Source organism: Amblyomma mixtum, chromosome 1 (genome assembly GCF_055824585.1).
Source record: "Amblyomma mixtum isolate Tamu chromosome 1, ASM5582458v1, whole genome shotgun sequence".
NCBI lineage: Eukaryota > Metazoa > Arthropoda > Arachnida > Ixodida > Ixodidae > Amblyomma > Amblyomma mixtum.
In genome coordinates, this window is record NC_143012.1 from 255,520,485 (window position 1) to 255,537,922 (window position 17,438).

Consider the following 17,438-nt stretch of genomic DNA (forward strand, 5'->3'; position numbering starts at 1 on the left):
ATGGGGCCCCCGAATAGAGGCTCCACCTAGGATCGAAACGTGGCTGCCGCTTTTCGTAAAAGGTGCCCGTGTGCTGTGCGGTTCCAGTGCACGTTAAAGATACCCAGGTAGTCGAAATTATTCCGAAGCCGTGCAAAAATAAATTTCTTTTGAGAAAAGTAGTTTCACACCCCAGCCAAGTTGCAAAGGAAGGGATGAGGGAGGCAGTGAGAAAAACAAGACAGAAAGAGGCACCGCAGTGGAGGGCTCCGCAAAAATTACGGAGGGCACTAAAGACTACTTAAGTGCTTTGAATCCCAAAATACTGTGTTTATTTCGTTTTATTTTTCTATTTTTCAATTCTTTCTTCCAGGAGGCCCCGTCCACAGTCTCTGACTTTGCGACCTCCTTCAGTATTCCAATGTTTTCTAATCTTGCACCCTAAACATGCAATAAACAAACCTTGAACCTTTCTAGTGACACACCTACTCATTAGCATACAGTGTAATCATTCGCACACAGATGATGCAATTAATGATTGGAGAGGACAAACAGGTGACAAAGTGGGCCGTGGTAGATGCCGCACAAGGTGTATAGGGCACGGCGAGAGACAGCATCGCCTACTCGAGCCCACCACAATGCATTCGACCCAAGCCTGTTATGACAGGCGGACGTTACGGCCCTGACGCATTCCTGTACTCCCTCGCTAAAGCACCATTGGCAAAATGCATACCCCAAAAGCCAGCAGTGCGAAAACGCATAAGCCAGCTCCCCCTGGAAACACCTACCACCTAGCTAGGAGGCTGCCTACACAGCCACTGCCACCTTCGACTCAACACCGCCCACTTTCACCCTCCAAAAATTTGTATCGCATATATGGGAAGCCTCGGCTTAGAGTAAAAGCACTGAACAGAGCATCAACGTAATTATATTACCTAGAACATACTGACAGTATTTTCTAGGCACTATAATGTAATCATCGAGGCTCGATCCAATGCTTTCGCAGAATGTCGCATCAGATGTCTGATCGTCCCATAATTAGTTTTTCATGAGACGCTCAAAGGTTTGCGAGAATTTACGAGCAAAAAGATACCACTCCACGCACATTTAAACTCCCAGACACTATAGCCTCGGAATATAGCGAAACCTAATTATTATCAAGGTCTCGGTAGACGAAAAGAAAGAACAGAAGAAGAAGAAATCTGAACGGCACGCTTTGCACGCGTCGGCTCCAGCGAACGTTTCGACCGCCATCGTCGCCTCTTGCGCTTTCTTCCAGCTTTCTCCCGACGTGAGTATTACTGGACGTTGCCTTCGGCTTGCCCATAGGGGCGTAGCTTCCCTATAGCATGAAGGCTTCACCTTCGGCCACGTGCTGAAAACTAACCGAGCGTATATCTCAGAAGCGTCCTCACAATTGCTGGACATGTCTTGCAACCACACGTACGGCCAAAAAAGGCAGTCTTTTCCGCGTCATCGGAGCAGCGGCGACATCTCACGAGGTGCCACCGCGCGCTCTGCAGTTTCTCCGCAGAGTTCTCTCCACCCAGCCATGTGGTCCGGCGACAAACAGGAGGGTTCCTCGGAGTTCTCCGTCTCGTCGTTCGGCATGTCGGTGCCGCAGCTGGTGCAGGGCTCGGACCTGAAGCGGGCCGAGGGGGCCTCTGGCGCCAACCACGACGTCAACTGCGGCCTGCTGGGCGTCTTCCCTTCGTTCCTGCAGAGCTACCGCACGCCCCGGTGCTACCTCTTCTTCCTGTGCATCCTGGGCATGACGCAGGGCTTCGTCGTCAACGGGCTCGTCTCCGTGGTGGCACCCACCATCGAGAAGCGCTTCCAGCTGCTCGGCGTCGAAGTCGGGGCAAGCCACCCTTTCTGTCACTGTTAGCGGTCGCTCTTTGGAACGGCTGTCTACTCGCCATTCATGTCAGTGTAACAAAACGTTTCTCTGCGTATACCCATGCACCTAAAATAACTGTTTCGCCCGTTGCAATGCGCAGAAAACCTGTAGGTTCTTTGCAACCACATTCACTTTCTGGTAAGATGTCACTATAGTGACGTGTTATAAGGTATCGCCCATATTAAAGGCTCTAAGCGCTCGTGTTTTCCCTCCAAGACGAAATAGCTAGCACTGGATTTTGAGAGACCTACGGACGTGCCTTCCATAGGGAATGCGTTTTCCTCAAAAACCGGTCATACTCGTAGATCTGGACGGCACCTCCATGTTTGGCGACAAGCACCTTTGTCAGCATTTTTGGGCCCCAACGGAGAGATTGTGTACGCATGAATTTCGAGTAAATTTGCTTCACGTAAATCGGGGTAGAAGCCAGCAAGCAGCGCCGGCACTGGACGTATAGCGCGCAACCTGTGCAGTTGATAACCGATCGCAAAGCTATACAGTTCATGGCAGGAACCAGTGAGACTGGGGTGTACTCGGATGGTCTCTCGACTTGTGAAGGGAGCGGCGCTGGTGGTCAACGTGCAGATGATCCAGAGCATGTTCAACGTGGCGTCGTGCATCATGGTGACGCCAGTGAGCTACCACGGTGGCGTGGGCCACAAGCCGGTTATTCTAGGCATTGGCGCCCTGGTCATGGCCGTCGGCGCCATGATATTCGCCTCGCCCCACTTCATCGCGCCGCAGTACCTGGTGCTGGAGAGCGGCACCGCCAACGTCTGCCCCGAACGCGGCCCCGGGAAGTGCTCCCTCTCCGGCAGAGTCACCAATGCCAACGCGTTCAAATACTTTTTCATGGTAAGGGCTTCGCCAACCCTCGGTTGGAGGGCAGTGGTGTGCCATTCTCACTTAACGCCGTCTTCCAGACTCGACTGTTCTGCCAGACAACCTTCGTAGTTTTCCCATATCTTCTGCAGCAATGTCTGGAAGCACTGCGGGTAGCTCATGACTGGTCATGTAGGCCGTGCACGTCATTTGTTTATATAAGGCTATTCTTGGGAATGGTTGCGGTGTTGATTTCTGCGAATTAAAGTCTGGACTTTATGTCTCAAGGTACTGGACCACGTGTGTGCGAAGATCGCGGCTGGTACGGTTACCCCCTGTCTCAGAAAACCTCTCGATACACTGTTGTCCGCCCTCCAAGAGACAGTTGGGGACTTTCATCCTGCCGTGTTGTGCAGGCGGCATAATGTCTCCGCAGCCAGTTCTTGATGTGGGTTCGACAGTGGAAATGATAAGTCGCCTATAGTTATCAGGGATGAACTATTCCCTTTAAACAGCACTGACATGCATTTCCCTTTCAAAAGCCTCCTCAAAAGGTCTCCTCACTTCGAAGAGTTTTACAGCAGCTGCTCTCGATCCAGTCCGCGACGCTTGCTGTGACGTCGTGCTGTAGTGTGTCGTCTCCCCAGTTTTATCTTCGTTCCTCTATTTTACCTGCCACCTTGTTGACCTCTATCCCTGTGTGTCTTGTTTTTTGCGTTGCCACATGAAAAATATTTTGGAGTTGCTCGGATGAGAGCCGCTCTTGCCATATGCAGAAAAGTCGCAGCTTTGCTTACGTATATTCGCATGGAACGACGCTATGTGTTTCTAATGCCTGAGCAGCTTTTAACTCGACAGTAAAGCTCCCGCAAAGCTCGTCGGCAGCATTTTGTACGAGGCAACTTGGGTCCTCGGTTTTGAAAAAAAAAATCGAAAAGTTTTAAAAGTTATCAACTAGAAGCAGTCCAATGGACACATCGGGGCGCGCACAACGGTTACCAAAACACATCCTCTCTCTGTCAGATCTTGGCGAACCTTTGGATAGGCTGGAGCCGTGGTCTGCATGTTGAATTGGTTTCATTTGGACGCAATGGACTGCCTTGTTCATCTTCTAATTAAATGCCTTGAGCGCCGTTGTACGCAAAGCGAAATGTTAGCTGTATGCTTCATCTCCTTTTAAAAGTGGACACCATGCATATGCCGGGGCGTGAATGCTTGCGACAGTAAGCGAAGATTGCTAAGGGGATTTAATTAAAATACGTAATACATCGCACCTTTATATCCTTGCGTTTCAAAAAACGCTAGGTAGTTCAGGAGTCCGACACCTCCTTTGGTTTTAATGGCAGCTAGATATGCGCGCTTTCGCAAATCGAAGTCTTCGCTCAATTTCTTGCGCTCTCCCATTCGCTACCCTTCGTCCCTGCTCTGTACATGCAACTATAGGTACGGAGCGCTGCATGACGAGCGACATAAAAGGAAAGCGACCTACCGAATTCACGTTCTCTCTTTGTCCGTGAAGATGCGCATATAGAGGAGAATCCAGGGGCTTTAGAGCATTCAGGAGCTATTCCAGCAGCTCGAGCTATGACGTAAAGCCAAGATTCCACATAAGTTGCGCCACCTCGCGACTGATAAACGAACCGAGGCCTCCATACTGATCCCACTGTGAAGTGAATGGTGCAGCTGGCATTGAAACAAAGGAGGAGGTGAGCAGCCTTAGAAGGGTTACTACTTCGACGTGAACGCCATGACAGACAAGTGCTGCGCATATAATGTTGTCAGCAAAAAAAAAAAAATGTACAGACGATCAATGCGATTCATGGTGCAGGGTATGCATTAGCATTAGTGCTCACCCCGAACGGAGCAGCCGCTGCTACTGACGGGTTCCTACCTTGCGAGCGGGTGGCGTGATCTAGTGCATTATACTCAGTTTCACACATAGCAGGCAACGCTCCCAAAGCTAGCGCGCCTGTTCGCGCAGGCCAAGTCCGCACGCAAAAAGTAGTTCGCCATACAACCAAAGCGAACACAAACATATTTCAGAGCGACAAATCTTAAGTGCCGTGACTGGCACCTCCTGGACTTCGTTTTACCTCTTGCCACTTTTTCGTCCTGCGACTCGTGGAGATTTCGAGAAGCAAACAGTTAACTTGGCGGTAGGATACGTGGTTGGTAGGGTGAATCGCTTCTACTAAATCCGCGCCCAAAAAGTAGTTCACAGTCCATGAAAATTATGGCCAGAAAGCCCGAACACTGAGCGCCTCACAGCTTCGACCATCATTTTCAATGCTACTACATCGTTTTATACCGCTCCTTGTATTCGTCCACACAATGGCCGGAGTTTCGAGAAAAACGAATGATACGTGGCGGAGTAATATAGTTGCGCGGACGCACTACTTCAGCAACCTCCGCAGCGTTGCCTGCTATGTATGAAACGGAGTATAGTTACCAAGTGACATGCCGTACCCCAGCTCCACTCTCTGGATCCAATCCAACAATCACAGTGTGACATGCCGCACACCCTCTCCACTCTCTTACCTCTCGACTCTGATTGGCAACCGCTGTGTCCCTCTCGCCACAGGTCACTTCCCACTCGCCCTTTCGCTTTGCTCTCTCTTCTACCTTGAAAGTGGAGAGGTTGATTTCCTCTCTCCACTTTGCCTTATGCCAATCGAGGTTTCACACCTCAACGCCGGACACTTTTCGCGCTAAATGGGCATTCTATCGCATTACAAAGATATTTCACTCGAGATTTTTGAAGTATGCCTGGGTATGTCGAGTTTGACGCCCCATAGCTGTATTTGTGGTAAGGTTTATAATTTCTTGATGAACCTTTGTGATCTGCAAATTTAGTTCTTGTGTTTGTATTTTATTCGCGCTGTATATTCTCCTGTATTGTATTTGCGTGTAATCCACTCGTGCTATTGCCCCTCAACAAGTCTGCAGTATTTTCAAATTAATAAATGAACAGTTATGCCGAAGTGGGAAGCATTCCGAAATAATATCGAGTAGCATGTGTTCTCTGACATGCGCTGGCATTCTCTGGCATAACTTCACACGGCACACCCGACGTCCTTGGATTCTGGTTCCATCGAAACACGCGGCCTACCACAGCCCCCCAAATGTTTTCCTTCCTTCTCGCGCAGCTCGGCCATGCGCTGCACGGTGTCGGCTCGTCGCCCTTCTTCACTCTGGGCGTGGCTTATCTCGACCAGAATGTGCCCACCGGCAGCGCATCCGTCTACATGGGTAACTATGCAATCTCCCGTGCTCATGTACCGAACAACGGAAACGGAACAAGCGAAAATAAAATGTTCAGAAAAATAGCATTCTAAGCTTTAAATTCATTAAGATTAAGACACTTTGTGTTGTGCAGAGAAGTGCCTGCAGAAAATGTGCGGTGTATATCTTCCGCAGCCAAGAAAAGTGGGCTAAATAAATTTAAAGTATACAAGAGCGGCTGACTCGTCTCGCAGGTATTTTTTACGCCACGTCCGTCCTGGGACCCGCTATGGGCTTCCTCCTGGGAGGATTTTTCCTTTCAAAATACACGGACATAACCGTCGATTCTTCACAGTAAGTACAATCTATGTTTTCGATTCATATTCCTACCTGTCTGAGCGGGGCAACTCCATGTTTGTAGCAAGAACAATGTTGTTGAACGCGTGCATAGCTAGCGTTTGAGAAGTCTCCTAAACTCGCCTTCCATCAACGTGCTATCTTTCTGCATAGCTGTACACGGCTGAAACATTCGGCCTTCTAGAGGCCCGTGTACTGTGAGATGTCAGTGCACGTTAAAGAGCCCCAAGTGGTCAAAATTTCCGGAGCCCTTCACTACGGCGTCCCTCATAGCCTGAATTGCTTTGGGACGTTAAAACCCCAATAAACCAAACTATTCGGCCTTAGGCCCACTGCAGCTTGTCGTATATGTCTGGGTACTATATCGTCTGTATGCTTCAGGCGCTAGACCGAGCATTAAAATGTATCTTTCTTTATATTTATTTTTCTAACAATGCGCCTATGAACACTTCTTTCTTCAAGGAAGTCGCCCAGTAGTAGTTCCGACGGCTATTTGTTATTCTGTTATGCAACAAAACCCGCAGCAATCAACCAGAAGAAATATAAGAATAAAGCATTTCGATCAAGCCAAGCATCTACGTAAAAACACGGTCTAATTAGCGATAATTCTTTCTGAAGCATGTTTTGGGCTCTGAATGCATGCAAACGCGAACAAAGGGTTTGCATGTAATGCCTCTTGGTGGCTTTTTGGGCATGGATAAAAAAATTGATAAAACATTAGGCGAAGGGCGTATGTTCAAATTATATGCTCTTATTTTTTCATATATATTATACCAGTTCTAGAATTTTATGCTAAATTTTTCTTGCATATAAGCTTTGTTATAATAAAATATGTCCGTACATTGGCTCAGCGGATGCTTTCTATTATGATTTTCGAGACCCTTTGCACCTAATTTTGCGAGTGGAAGCGTTTAGTTCATTTTGAAACACTTGTTCTTATAGACCACCCTGAGTTTGTAGACAAGCGAACTTAACCCACAGACCTTATGGTCCGTTACAACGACCATACCTAACGGGTGTAGCAACGTTCATATTTCTCTTGTACGATTGCATCATCGTTCTAATGCGGAGTAATGCAATAACAACGCCACGCAGACTTGGGATGGACTCTTCGAGCACCAACTGGGTGGGCGCCTGGTGGCTGGGCTTCTTCGGGGCTTCGATCGTCATGTTCCTCGCCGCATTTCCCGTCGCCAGCTTTCCCAGGGAGCTACCAAGTACGTATACAAGAGGGCCGATCCTTTGCACCATCAGCTCACTACTTACATTCTTCAATGCGGAGCAACGCGTTCGTCACAGGAAATTTGCACAATTTAGCATGAAGACTCAAGGCAGTAGAACAACATGGTTATTTGGCGACAGATTACGGCACTGATGTTCCCCGCACACACGTGATGTTTTACAGCGCTGCGCAGTCGACAGTCCAAAACTACTGTCGAGAGCCACTTCGGTCACGACAGAAGTGAGACCACATTGTGATCTATGACAGATATGCGCTGCTGACCGGTCGTTCCTTGCGTAGATGCGACCGATAAGGCTGTTGTCGCAACGCACGATATTCCATTTCGCAAACTGTTACAATGGAGCGGAAGTTAAAAATCAGGGCGCGACGGCTTTAGAGTTGCGTGTGGCTGGTTCGCGACCGCGCGTTGTGGATGGTTGAGTTGTGGAAGCCGTGGCCTTCGCAAGTCGCAACCCCATTCCCCTCCCCCTCCGTTCTTCACTTCGAGAGGAAGTAGTAGTGAGAGTGGTCTTCAGCAGAGCGCGACCACGCGTGGTTCGAGATAGTGTGAAGCATTATCCGTCGCGACACCACTGTGTGTCTAGAGCAAAGCTTCTAATTCTAGTCATTACTCAGTGTTGACGGCGCTAGGATAGACATGCGGACGTTTCTAGTTGGTTCCCTTTGGACGTACTACTGTTGCTTGAGGCAGTCCCGCGGACGGTCATTGCGTGGTTGGTGGCTTGTCGACCCTCAGCCTGATCTGTGGATCAAATTTCCCTGTGTTGACTACAGCAAGTTAGCAACTCTCGAAACCTTTGATGTCGCTGGGTTTTGAGCTTTATATTTACAAAATGCGCGCAGTGTTCGACAAGTGACCCGAATTCAGGCACCGTATATTGGTGAGCACAGGGCAGCGTGCAGCGAAGCGCCAGCGTTTCCTGCTGTTGCTTTAACAGAAGACACAATTTGCGCGCACGCTGCTCAATCTATTGCGATGCCATCCGAACTGTTTAACGCACACTAATCAAAACCTAAACTTAAAAAAAAAATAAAATTATGCAAAATTTCAAACTTGGTTTTATACTTTCTTAACTTGCACAGAGTAGACAAAGAAAAAATTCGGAAATGGTTTGGTTTATGGGGTTTAACGTCCCAAAGCGACTCAGGCTATGAGAGAAGCCATAGTGAAGGGCTCCGGAAGTTTCGACCACCTGGGATTCTTTAACGCGCACTGACATCGCACAGTACACGGGCCTCTAGCATTCCACCTCCATCGAAACGCGACCACCGTGGAGGGGTTGAAACCCGCATCGTTCGGGTCAGCAGCCGAGCACAGTAACCACTGAGCCACCGCGGCGGCTCAGGAGGAATGACCGATGGAGTAGTATCTCAGAAGCCCTGCAGCGTACTGTTGGAAGCCTAGCTCTTAATAAGCTTGCGCTCCCATGTTAGCTTAGTTGACTATCAGCGGTTACACATCACTCATATTTTTAACGCTACCAACAGCATCCTCACCCAGAGCCCTAGCGGTGAACTGCCATTAGTAAAAATTGGATGTAAGGTGAAGGTCCACGAGATGAGCGTTCATGTTGTTCGCGCAGCTGCCAAGCTGAAAGCGATAGAAGTAGCCCAGAAGAAGAAGGAGAAGGAAATGCAGCAGTCGAAGCAATCCCGGAGCTCGCCCGATGCGCAAGAGCAGAAGGCTGCCGAGGGAGCGAAGGAGGCACCGGAAGCGGGGGACGACGGGGGGCAGCAGGAGCAGAAGGACGCACCGAGCCAAGAGAAGGAGGCGCCAAAGGATGTGCAGAGCCCGCAGACAGGCCAGACTCCGGAGAACGCGGAGCGAAGCTTCGTTAACCACGTCCAAAGGCTGGTGTGCAATCCCACCTTCTGCTGCCTGACGCTGGCGGCGGCTGCCGAAAGTGAGTCCACTTGACAGCAGTCTGTGTGTGTGCTCTCGGAAAAGACAGATCGTCTATTGAGGAACCTGGTCGCACGTTTAAGTTCCGTTCTTAATGGGCAGGCACCGCACCTTACAATAGCCAATCATGAATCGAACCTGCGTTCAAACATGCTTGAGTGTCCCACCCCTGATTTCAGGAAAGTCACCGAGAGTCATTCATATTCGCGGGCAGTCACAATTCTGATTTGTAATGCATTATTAGTAGCTATTCACTTGTACAGAAGAACTCTCATTGTGTATAACAGACAGATTTTGGGCCTCCATGGTTCCCTCGTGGGCAGTTGGGACAGGAGCCGCCCATAATATACCAACGATGGGTCCCCTGTTGGTGAATACAGAATGTGGGCGTAACCCCACAGTGGGTTTGCCTTTGTTAATCTCTCATAGGCTAAAGTCGGTATTGGAATGGCTAACCGAGCCCCCTTTCCCGCATCCAGCCTGCGGCGGCCTCTCCCTTCGGCTTCGTAAGGGCAGACTAGACGCAGACGTGCGCTCCATGCAAAACATCAGCAAGAAGAAATGGGACTGCCCACGAAATACAGCAGTTTTTCCCACATCGGGCGTGGCGGAGCTTAAAAGCCAGCATCTTCCACTGTCGCGTACTGGACAGCAGATTTAGGACTAAGGGGGAAATTACTCATTGGCATCCATCCAAGCGCAGCTATACGGCCACAGTCGAAAGCTTTACAGCTTCCACGGAAACTTCGTACTCAAAGAAAAATTCGTCCTGGTACGGTGGTTCGAACGTGGACCACCTGCTTCACCGGAGCAGTCTCTCTACCAACTGAGCTAACGGGACGGTTAGCATATGGTAAGGCGAGAGCGAACTGATCAATAATTCGGAGTGAGAACAGTGTTAGTGAAATGGTTTAGGGTAATCCCCGAGCAGAATTTGTAATTCTACTCCACACTCCTTTGTAATGGTGGTGGCAGTTGCCACCATTGTTCTTTCACGCAGTGCCATCTCGCGCCATTCGGAAGTGGTCAGCGCTGAAATGATCCACTTTCCACTGGCGCACGGCACACTTCTCAGTATTCTAGTGCGATTTACTGTACGGCGATGCATTCTTTGACGTTGTAGCACTTTTTTAGAACCTGAGCACCTCCATTCCCTTAGATAAAAATTTCATTCGCTGTCGTCTTCATTTCAGCCATGGTAGCGTCGGGGCTAACTGGATTTGCGACGAAGATCTTCATCGCCATGTTCGGCATATCCTCTTCACAGGCCTCCGGCCTCTTAGGTACGTTTGAGGCGTGTAGCTCATCGATCTCTCTTGACACTGCATATGCGCTGATCTACGAGAATAGGGGTGTACTGTTGATTTCGGCCATTTCACTCTCTCATGTTGTAATGTCAAATGTTGTAATGTGCTTTTTGACACTTTCCTATGAAAGCGATACTTTTCGATAACCACAGCGGTCTTTACACGCGGTTGGGAAGGAGAGTAAGGGGGGGTGCTCCCATCTCAGTAGATGGGAGGGGCAAGAGCTAGGCATGGGCCATTCCAGATCGGGCATCAGGGCAGGGCTTGATAAACCTGCCTGGGCACCGCCGCATTTACCAGTATTGGAGGCTATCTATGAGCATTATGACCGCCGCCCCACGAATGGATCGCGTCGCGGTGCTGAAACGTCCTGCCCGCTCAGACCGATTGCGGTGCGCCGTCTGTAAAGGCCGTGATTTTGAAACAGTCACCGAAGAAAACTACGGCGTGCTTTATTCGAAAACCATTCGATAAATTGAGGACATATTCGATTCGTTTAGAATAATTTTGCACACGTCATATCGGATTTTCAGCGAGCCGAATACGAGGATATTCGATTCGCTATTTCGAAAAGTTCGAAATATTTGACATCTTTAAAACAGACGATAAAAGGGTACTTGAACAGCCCCCTTTAGGCGCATTGAAAGAAGTACTGTCATAGTGAAAAAAACACTGAAATGGGGACCTGGTCGCGTGAAGTGAGAGGATATATAGAATTAAGATTGCTATGAAAGCGATGCATTATTGTGTCCAAAAAAAAAACAAATACTACCAAACGTAAGTTGTCAAACTGGGACTTATTGGAGCTCGTAGCCCTCCAGACGAAGGGTAAGTCTGAAGGGGAACTAACCGATCACCGCTATACCGTTAGGGAGTAACGCACTCGGAGTGTCCATGAAAAGTAAAAGGAGTGCAGCCATGAGTCTTTTGGGGACTTTCACTGCGTTTTTACCTTAAGTCAGCGTCATTACCTCAAAGCACTACCGATGGCGATGACAACTCATCTATGCTCCCCAAGGTACTAAATACTGTACTCCTTTTAGTTCTGTACGGCTTAGAGTGTCTGCGCATTTCTGACGAAAAGAGACTGGACCCCCCGTGCGCATGCAGGCGCCGTGGCCGTGCCCAGTGCCTGCGGCGGCACCCTGCTGGGCGGCTACGTCATCACCAAGCTGAACGTCAAGTCGTCGACCATCGTTCGCTACTGCGTCATCCTCTCGTTCGTGCCCTGGTTCACGCTCTTCGTCTTCATGCACTCCTGCGACAACAACCAGAGCGCGCTCGCCAACCGCACCAGCGCCCCGGGGCACGCGTAAGCTCGGCCTTGCCCCCGGATGCGTACTATAAACTTGCCATCATGTGCTGTGCTTTTTATTAGTAACATGCGCTCCACGTGGTCAGTTGTTGAAACTGTTTTTATTTAGACAGCGCTGCGCAGTATAAGCGCACACAATTGTCGGTTGTAGGGGTCATCGTAAAATATATCGATATTGCGTTGAGGATTATCGTTATGAGCTTCGCGGAGTCTCAGGAGGAACGTTAACTGCTCCGTGCCGGATTGTATAGATCCCGATATTACACATTTGCCCTCCTATTTTCCTGTTTATACGTGCTATGCTAGACAGTTATGGGCTGAGTCGCACCATTTGCACCAGATGTGGGCACAAATATTTGTTTCCACCGAACGCAGAGCGTAGAAATAACCCAAAATAAAAATATTCACAGGGACACCCAATTACACTGTGTTCGCAGGGCGCTAGCATTAGAACCTGTTGACGCCTTTGACGCTTTTGAAGTTTTGTCTCATTCTTTCATGGCTGTGTTCGCGGGCACCTACATGTCTGTCTGCACGCAACCACGCACCTCTTCAGGTCCTCCATATGGTGGTTAGAGGTTTCCCTAAAGGTGCCACGAGGGGGCGACACGGACCTGAAGGAGATGCATCGAAACTTACAGTTGTCACTTCTGGTCTTGTTACGTCACTTCTTGTCCTGGGAATTATGTGACCGATGACATTTTTATCCGCCATTAGTGTTCTAACGCATTAATAAAGGTGTATATGACGTTACCTTGTTGGGTTTTATCACCGATTAGTGTTCTAACGCATTAATAAAGGTGTCAATGACGTTACCTTGTTGGGTTCCGTTTCAGTTGTTATGCCAGCTTACATTCTGAAAGCGTTAACGCAGCCTACGCACGCCAACAATGTTGGGGACGGCAACTTCTGATTCGTCCATGTGCAGTTGCAGCCGCTCACCGTACTATAAGAACATGAGGGCAAGCAAACACTCAAAAGAAGGGATCGATAAAGCACGCTAACGCGACTACTGAAAACGGTGCAACCATGACGTTTATATGTCAGGTGCTAACAACTGCGTTAGTGAAGCATCCACAAAAAGGCGAGCACTTGCGGCCAGGTGCGCCTTACCTGGCCACGCACCTGTCACTGCGCCATGCGCAGCAGGACTCCGGAAATTCGTCATCTATACTCTAGTACCTCTGCCCTAAATCCCTTGCCGTTTGTATAATAGGCTAACCAGTAGATACAGTTGGAATTTGCTTTTTTACAGCAGTAACTTTTAGAGTGGTTTTCTCCGGGCTGCAAGGATGTCTGCATTAAGGTCGTTCTGTGCGGTAACTGAAAACTCTCACCCTCACCTGCAGTGGTACAGAGTCACAGGAGACAAGAGAGTTTTCCAACATATGGCATCGCCTTATTGCTCGCTAGTCTGCTGCGTGCTTCAATAAAACTTGTCGATCTAGTTGCTTCATTGCCACCTGCGAAACAGGCGATGACGAAGTATACGGAAACATGTACCACACACAGGCGCATGCAACGAGCACAATGCGTGTGGTAAGGTTTCCATTACTTCTTCCTCGTCCTTCTCGCGCAGTAGCAACGAAGCATGTTCTGGAAGCGGTAGCGTCAAGTGCGCATATTAGTCCGGCGAGCACTATGTCCATGCCAGCGTCGGAAAGGCCCAAACACGCCAATGAGCGGCCAGCCTTGAAAATGTTTTATCTGTCGTCATGGAATCTTTGGGACTGGATGCAGTTATAGAAGCATGGCTGTCCTGCTTTCGCCCCACGAGAAAGTGAGGAACTCTTTTCGGCCGGTGTACTTAAATCCATGCTATGAAAGGTTAGTAACCCAAGATCGATATCTCCGTTGAGCGCGATGCTAAAATGAACTTAATGAGGCGAGTCCTTCAACACGTGCACATGCACCTTTTCTGCATCATCGGAGTGCGAGAACTTACGCCTCCGGCGCGGTTCGTGCGTGCGTGCAGCGAACGACTCACCTTTGCCGACCTGGAGCATGGCTGCAATGCACACTGCAACTGCACGAGCGTCATGTACGACCCCGTCTGCGGAAGCGACAACTTCACCTACTACTCGCCCTGCATCGCCGGCTGCGCGGACGAGAAACGATTCCACAAGACCAAGGTGAGTCGAATGAGGAAATCGTTTATTGATTGGAGGGGTGGGCTTTGCTGCAGCACCGGGTGAAGCCCTCAGTCCAGGACTCTACGGCTTGTGCTGTACGAGTCGCCCGATCGATAAAATATAGCTGGCTCTCGCCCGACCCGTCCTGCCACCGCTGTCTGGCACAGACTGAATTACCGAGTCCTACCGAGAGTGCTATTCCAGGATAGGGCTGTCCATGACTGTGAATACAATGGGTCGGTGATCACTATGAGAAGGCTCATGTATATTAGCTCTTAATTTACTGTTGTTTCTCTAGACGAGCGTGAAAGCATGCGTGAATGCTTTTATATTTTAGAGTTGTTTTTAGAGCAGCCTTTCTGCAGCATGCGTGTTGTGCGCTCAGCTCTACACGCAGTGCACGTGTGTGAACGGGCCCACGCTGCACAAGGAGCTCGATAACGACACTGTCTTCGACTACATGGCCAAGCGGGACCCGTGCGTCTCCGAGTGCTCCCTCGTGTTCGTCTACGCGGGGGCCATCTTCATCGCCCTCTTCTTTACCTTCCTGCTCATTGTGCCCGCGCTCACGGCGCTGCTGAGGTCCATCGACGAGGACCTCAAGTCCACCGGCATCGGCGTCAACTACGTGGCCATCAGGCTGCTGGGTATGATGTGGGCGTGACACGGCACCGAGCAGGCTGTCAGAACTGCTGTAATGTTGAGCACAGGCATCATTGCACTTCACGGCTGAACAGCTGCCTCGTACGCGTTCAGAAGTCAGGCGTTGGGTTAGTCGAGCGCACGCTTTGCCTCTCAAACACCACCATTAACTTGTTCAGAGCAAAGGCTCGCTTGTACTATATACGAATATGAGGTTTGCTATCCAGTACTCAAGCTTAGACAGTGAAAAGTACTAGCGTGCTTTCGGTGATTGTGATAGTTGGGCGCAGACATTCCATGCAGTACTATGCAGTGCGTACTCTAGGGTGAACCTCTGAGGAACGCTGATGTGTCTTTCGCTTTCCTCACACCGCACCAGGCACCATCCCTGGCCCGATCCTGTTCGGCCACTTGATCGACCGCAGCTGCATCCTGTGGCAGGGCACGTGCAGCGGCGGCCGGGGCGCGTGCGCAGTCTACGAGAACGCGGCCATGGGCATGAACCTGTTCCGCGTCATGATCAGCGTCAAGTCGGCCTCCATACTGTTCTTCTTCTGCGCCTCGCTCAGCAGCAGGGCTCAGGCATGTTCAGTGTTCTCACTTCTCTTCCGGCTCTGACTTTGGTTTTCTCGTGTATGAATGACACAAGCGCAGTGATACTGTTACGTGGCGGCCAGCCGAAGAATGAGGCGTGATGAACGATGGATAAGAGATGATCTAATGGCCGCTGGCCTAGCGCGAGCGCTCCGTCCCGCGCCACTGCCAGCTTCGTCGTCTTCGTAACAATACTTAACGACAGAGGCCTTTCGGAACAGACTCGCCCGACGGGTTACTCGATGCAGCCCGACCAAGAAACGCGTGGCCTCACGTCTAAAAAAAAAACAAAAAAAGAACGAACCGCTATGAGAGCCACAGCTCCCGCCAGCTTGCCTCGGCTTTACAGCGACAACTGTTACGGACGCGTTTACCGAATCTGCGCCGTCGTTGGCGTTATCGGCGTAGCACCGCGCCATGCTGACTGGTCGCCATGCAATGGCGTCACGCATGACGTCACAGCAGCCATCCACACTGTTCGCATGCAGTAACGCCACGCATGATATTGCCACGTTGCCAGGCTGTTTCCAATGGCGGCCTGTGCGGAGCCAGAGCTTCTTAGCACCCACCGCTGCGTCACAGGTCTGACCGCCGCATTGGTCCGTGGCTCCGCGGCCGCTGCGGACTGAGGACCGAGTCTCCAGCGGCTGCGAAGCAATTGATCAAGGCTTCGGTCAGACCTGTGATGCAGCGGAGGGTACAGGTGCATTTTTTGTAAACAGAATTTATTTATGAACCCAACTGTGTCGCTGCGAGACGCTTGAAGTTTTCAGTTGTTTGTTGTAAAAACGCATCCTTTTTGTTTGCTATGGCTCTCTAATTACTAAGTGCGAGCGCAGGACAAACTTCTAAGAACAAGATATTGCTACGCACGAAACATTCAGTATTTCCATTCATAGCAGCATCTTAACTACATTCCACAGTTACCTCAGAATTAACGCTGATGTCCAACAAACCTGATCTTGACTAACAAAAACGCGCCGATTGGTTCGAGCAGAGCGCCTCCTCGTCACCCGGCGCCGAAGGAGGGACGCCTGCGGCGGTGGCGCCCGACGACGGCGGCGGTGACAAGCAGGAGCAGCCGCAGCAGCAGCCGCAGATCTCCCCCACTACTGCCAGCGTAGACAACAGCTTCAACAGGGGAAAAGACGAGGCCAGAGAGGACGTCAGCAAGGACAGATCCCACAGAGACTAGCGCCCAGCCTCAAAGGCCGATGCCTAAAGATAAAAAAAAAGAAAATAAAGATTGTGCAGTTCTCACAGCATGCACATTAAGAATAGAGTCGATGGCAGTGCCTGTTGTAAAGAAATGTGGAATGAAAGGTCGGACCATCAACAAATGGCAGCTAATTTTCTCCACCACCAAATGCTCGATGGCGAACCACGTTGGGCTCGACACAATTAGGACAGAGTCCGCTACGCTCAATGTGCCTCGTTGAGGGGAGACGACGGAATAGTTGTCTGACAACTTTCCATCCCGGTATTTTCCTTAATGACGCGTTTGGGCGACACATAGCCAGTTGTCTGACAACTTTCCATCCCGGTATTTTCCTTAATGACGCGTTTGGGCGACACATAGCCAGTTGTCTGACAACTTTCCATCCCGGTATTTTCCTTAATGACGCGTTTGGGCGACACATAGCCAGTTGTCTGACAACTTTCCATCTCGGTATTTTCCTTAATGACGCGTTTGGGCGACACATAGCCAGTTGTCTGACAACTTTCCATCCCGGTATTTTCCTTAAGGACGCGTTTGGGCGACACATAGCCAGTTGTCTGACAACTTTACATCCCGGTATTTTCCTTAATGACGCGTTTGGGCGACACATAGCCAGTTGTCTGACAACTTTCCATCCCGGTATTTTCCTTAATGACGCGTTTGGGCGACACATAGCCAGTTGTCTGACAACTTTCCATCCCGGTATTTTCCTTAATGACGCGTTTGGGCGACACATAGCCAGTTGTCTGACAACTTTCCATCCCGGTATTTTCCTTAATGACGCGTTTGGGCGACACATAGCC

General features: G+C 49.9%; 1 protein-coding gene across 1 annotated transcript; it reads left to right on the forward strand.

The window, feature by feature from the left end:
* Positions 1-1,531: 1,531 nt before the first annotated feature.
* On the forward strand, positions 1,532-16,611 carry LOC149371513 (solute carrier organic anion transporter family member 4A1-like). The gene is made up of 12 exons (XM_089585194.1): positions 1,532-1,840; positions 2,465-2,734; positions 5,848-5,950; positions 6,178-6,277; positions 7,376-7,497; positions 9,107-9,427; positions 10,620-10,709; positions 11,844-12,045; positions 14,024-14,180; positions 14,566-14,827; positions 15,202-15,404; positions 16,414-16,611. Exons 1-12 carry the CDS (start codon positions 1,532-1,534, stop codon positions 16,609-16,611), a joined length of 2,337 nt encoding a protein of 778 aa, XP_089441320.1.
* Positions 16,612-17,438: the final 827 nt, after the last annotated feature.

Bases quoted from the DNA above. Each gene is read 5' to 3' on its own strand.
- LOC149371513 (XM_089585194.1), top strand. From the start codon at position 1,532: ATGTGGTCCGGCGACAAACAGGAGGGTTCCTCGGAGTTCTCCGTCTCG. The intron at 9,428-10,619 runs GTGAGTCCACTT...TCTTCATTTCAG, and splicing joins GCTGGCGGCGGCTGCCGAAA to CCATGGTAGCGTCGGGGCTA. The intron at 10,710-11,843 runs GTACGTTTGAGG...GTGCGCATGCAG, and splicing joins ACAGGCCTCCGGCCTCTTAG to GCGCCGTGGCCGTGCCCAGT.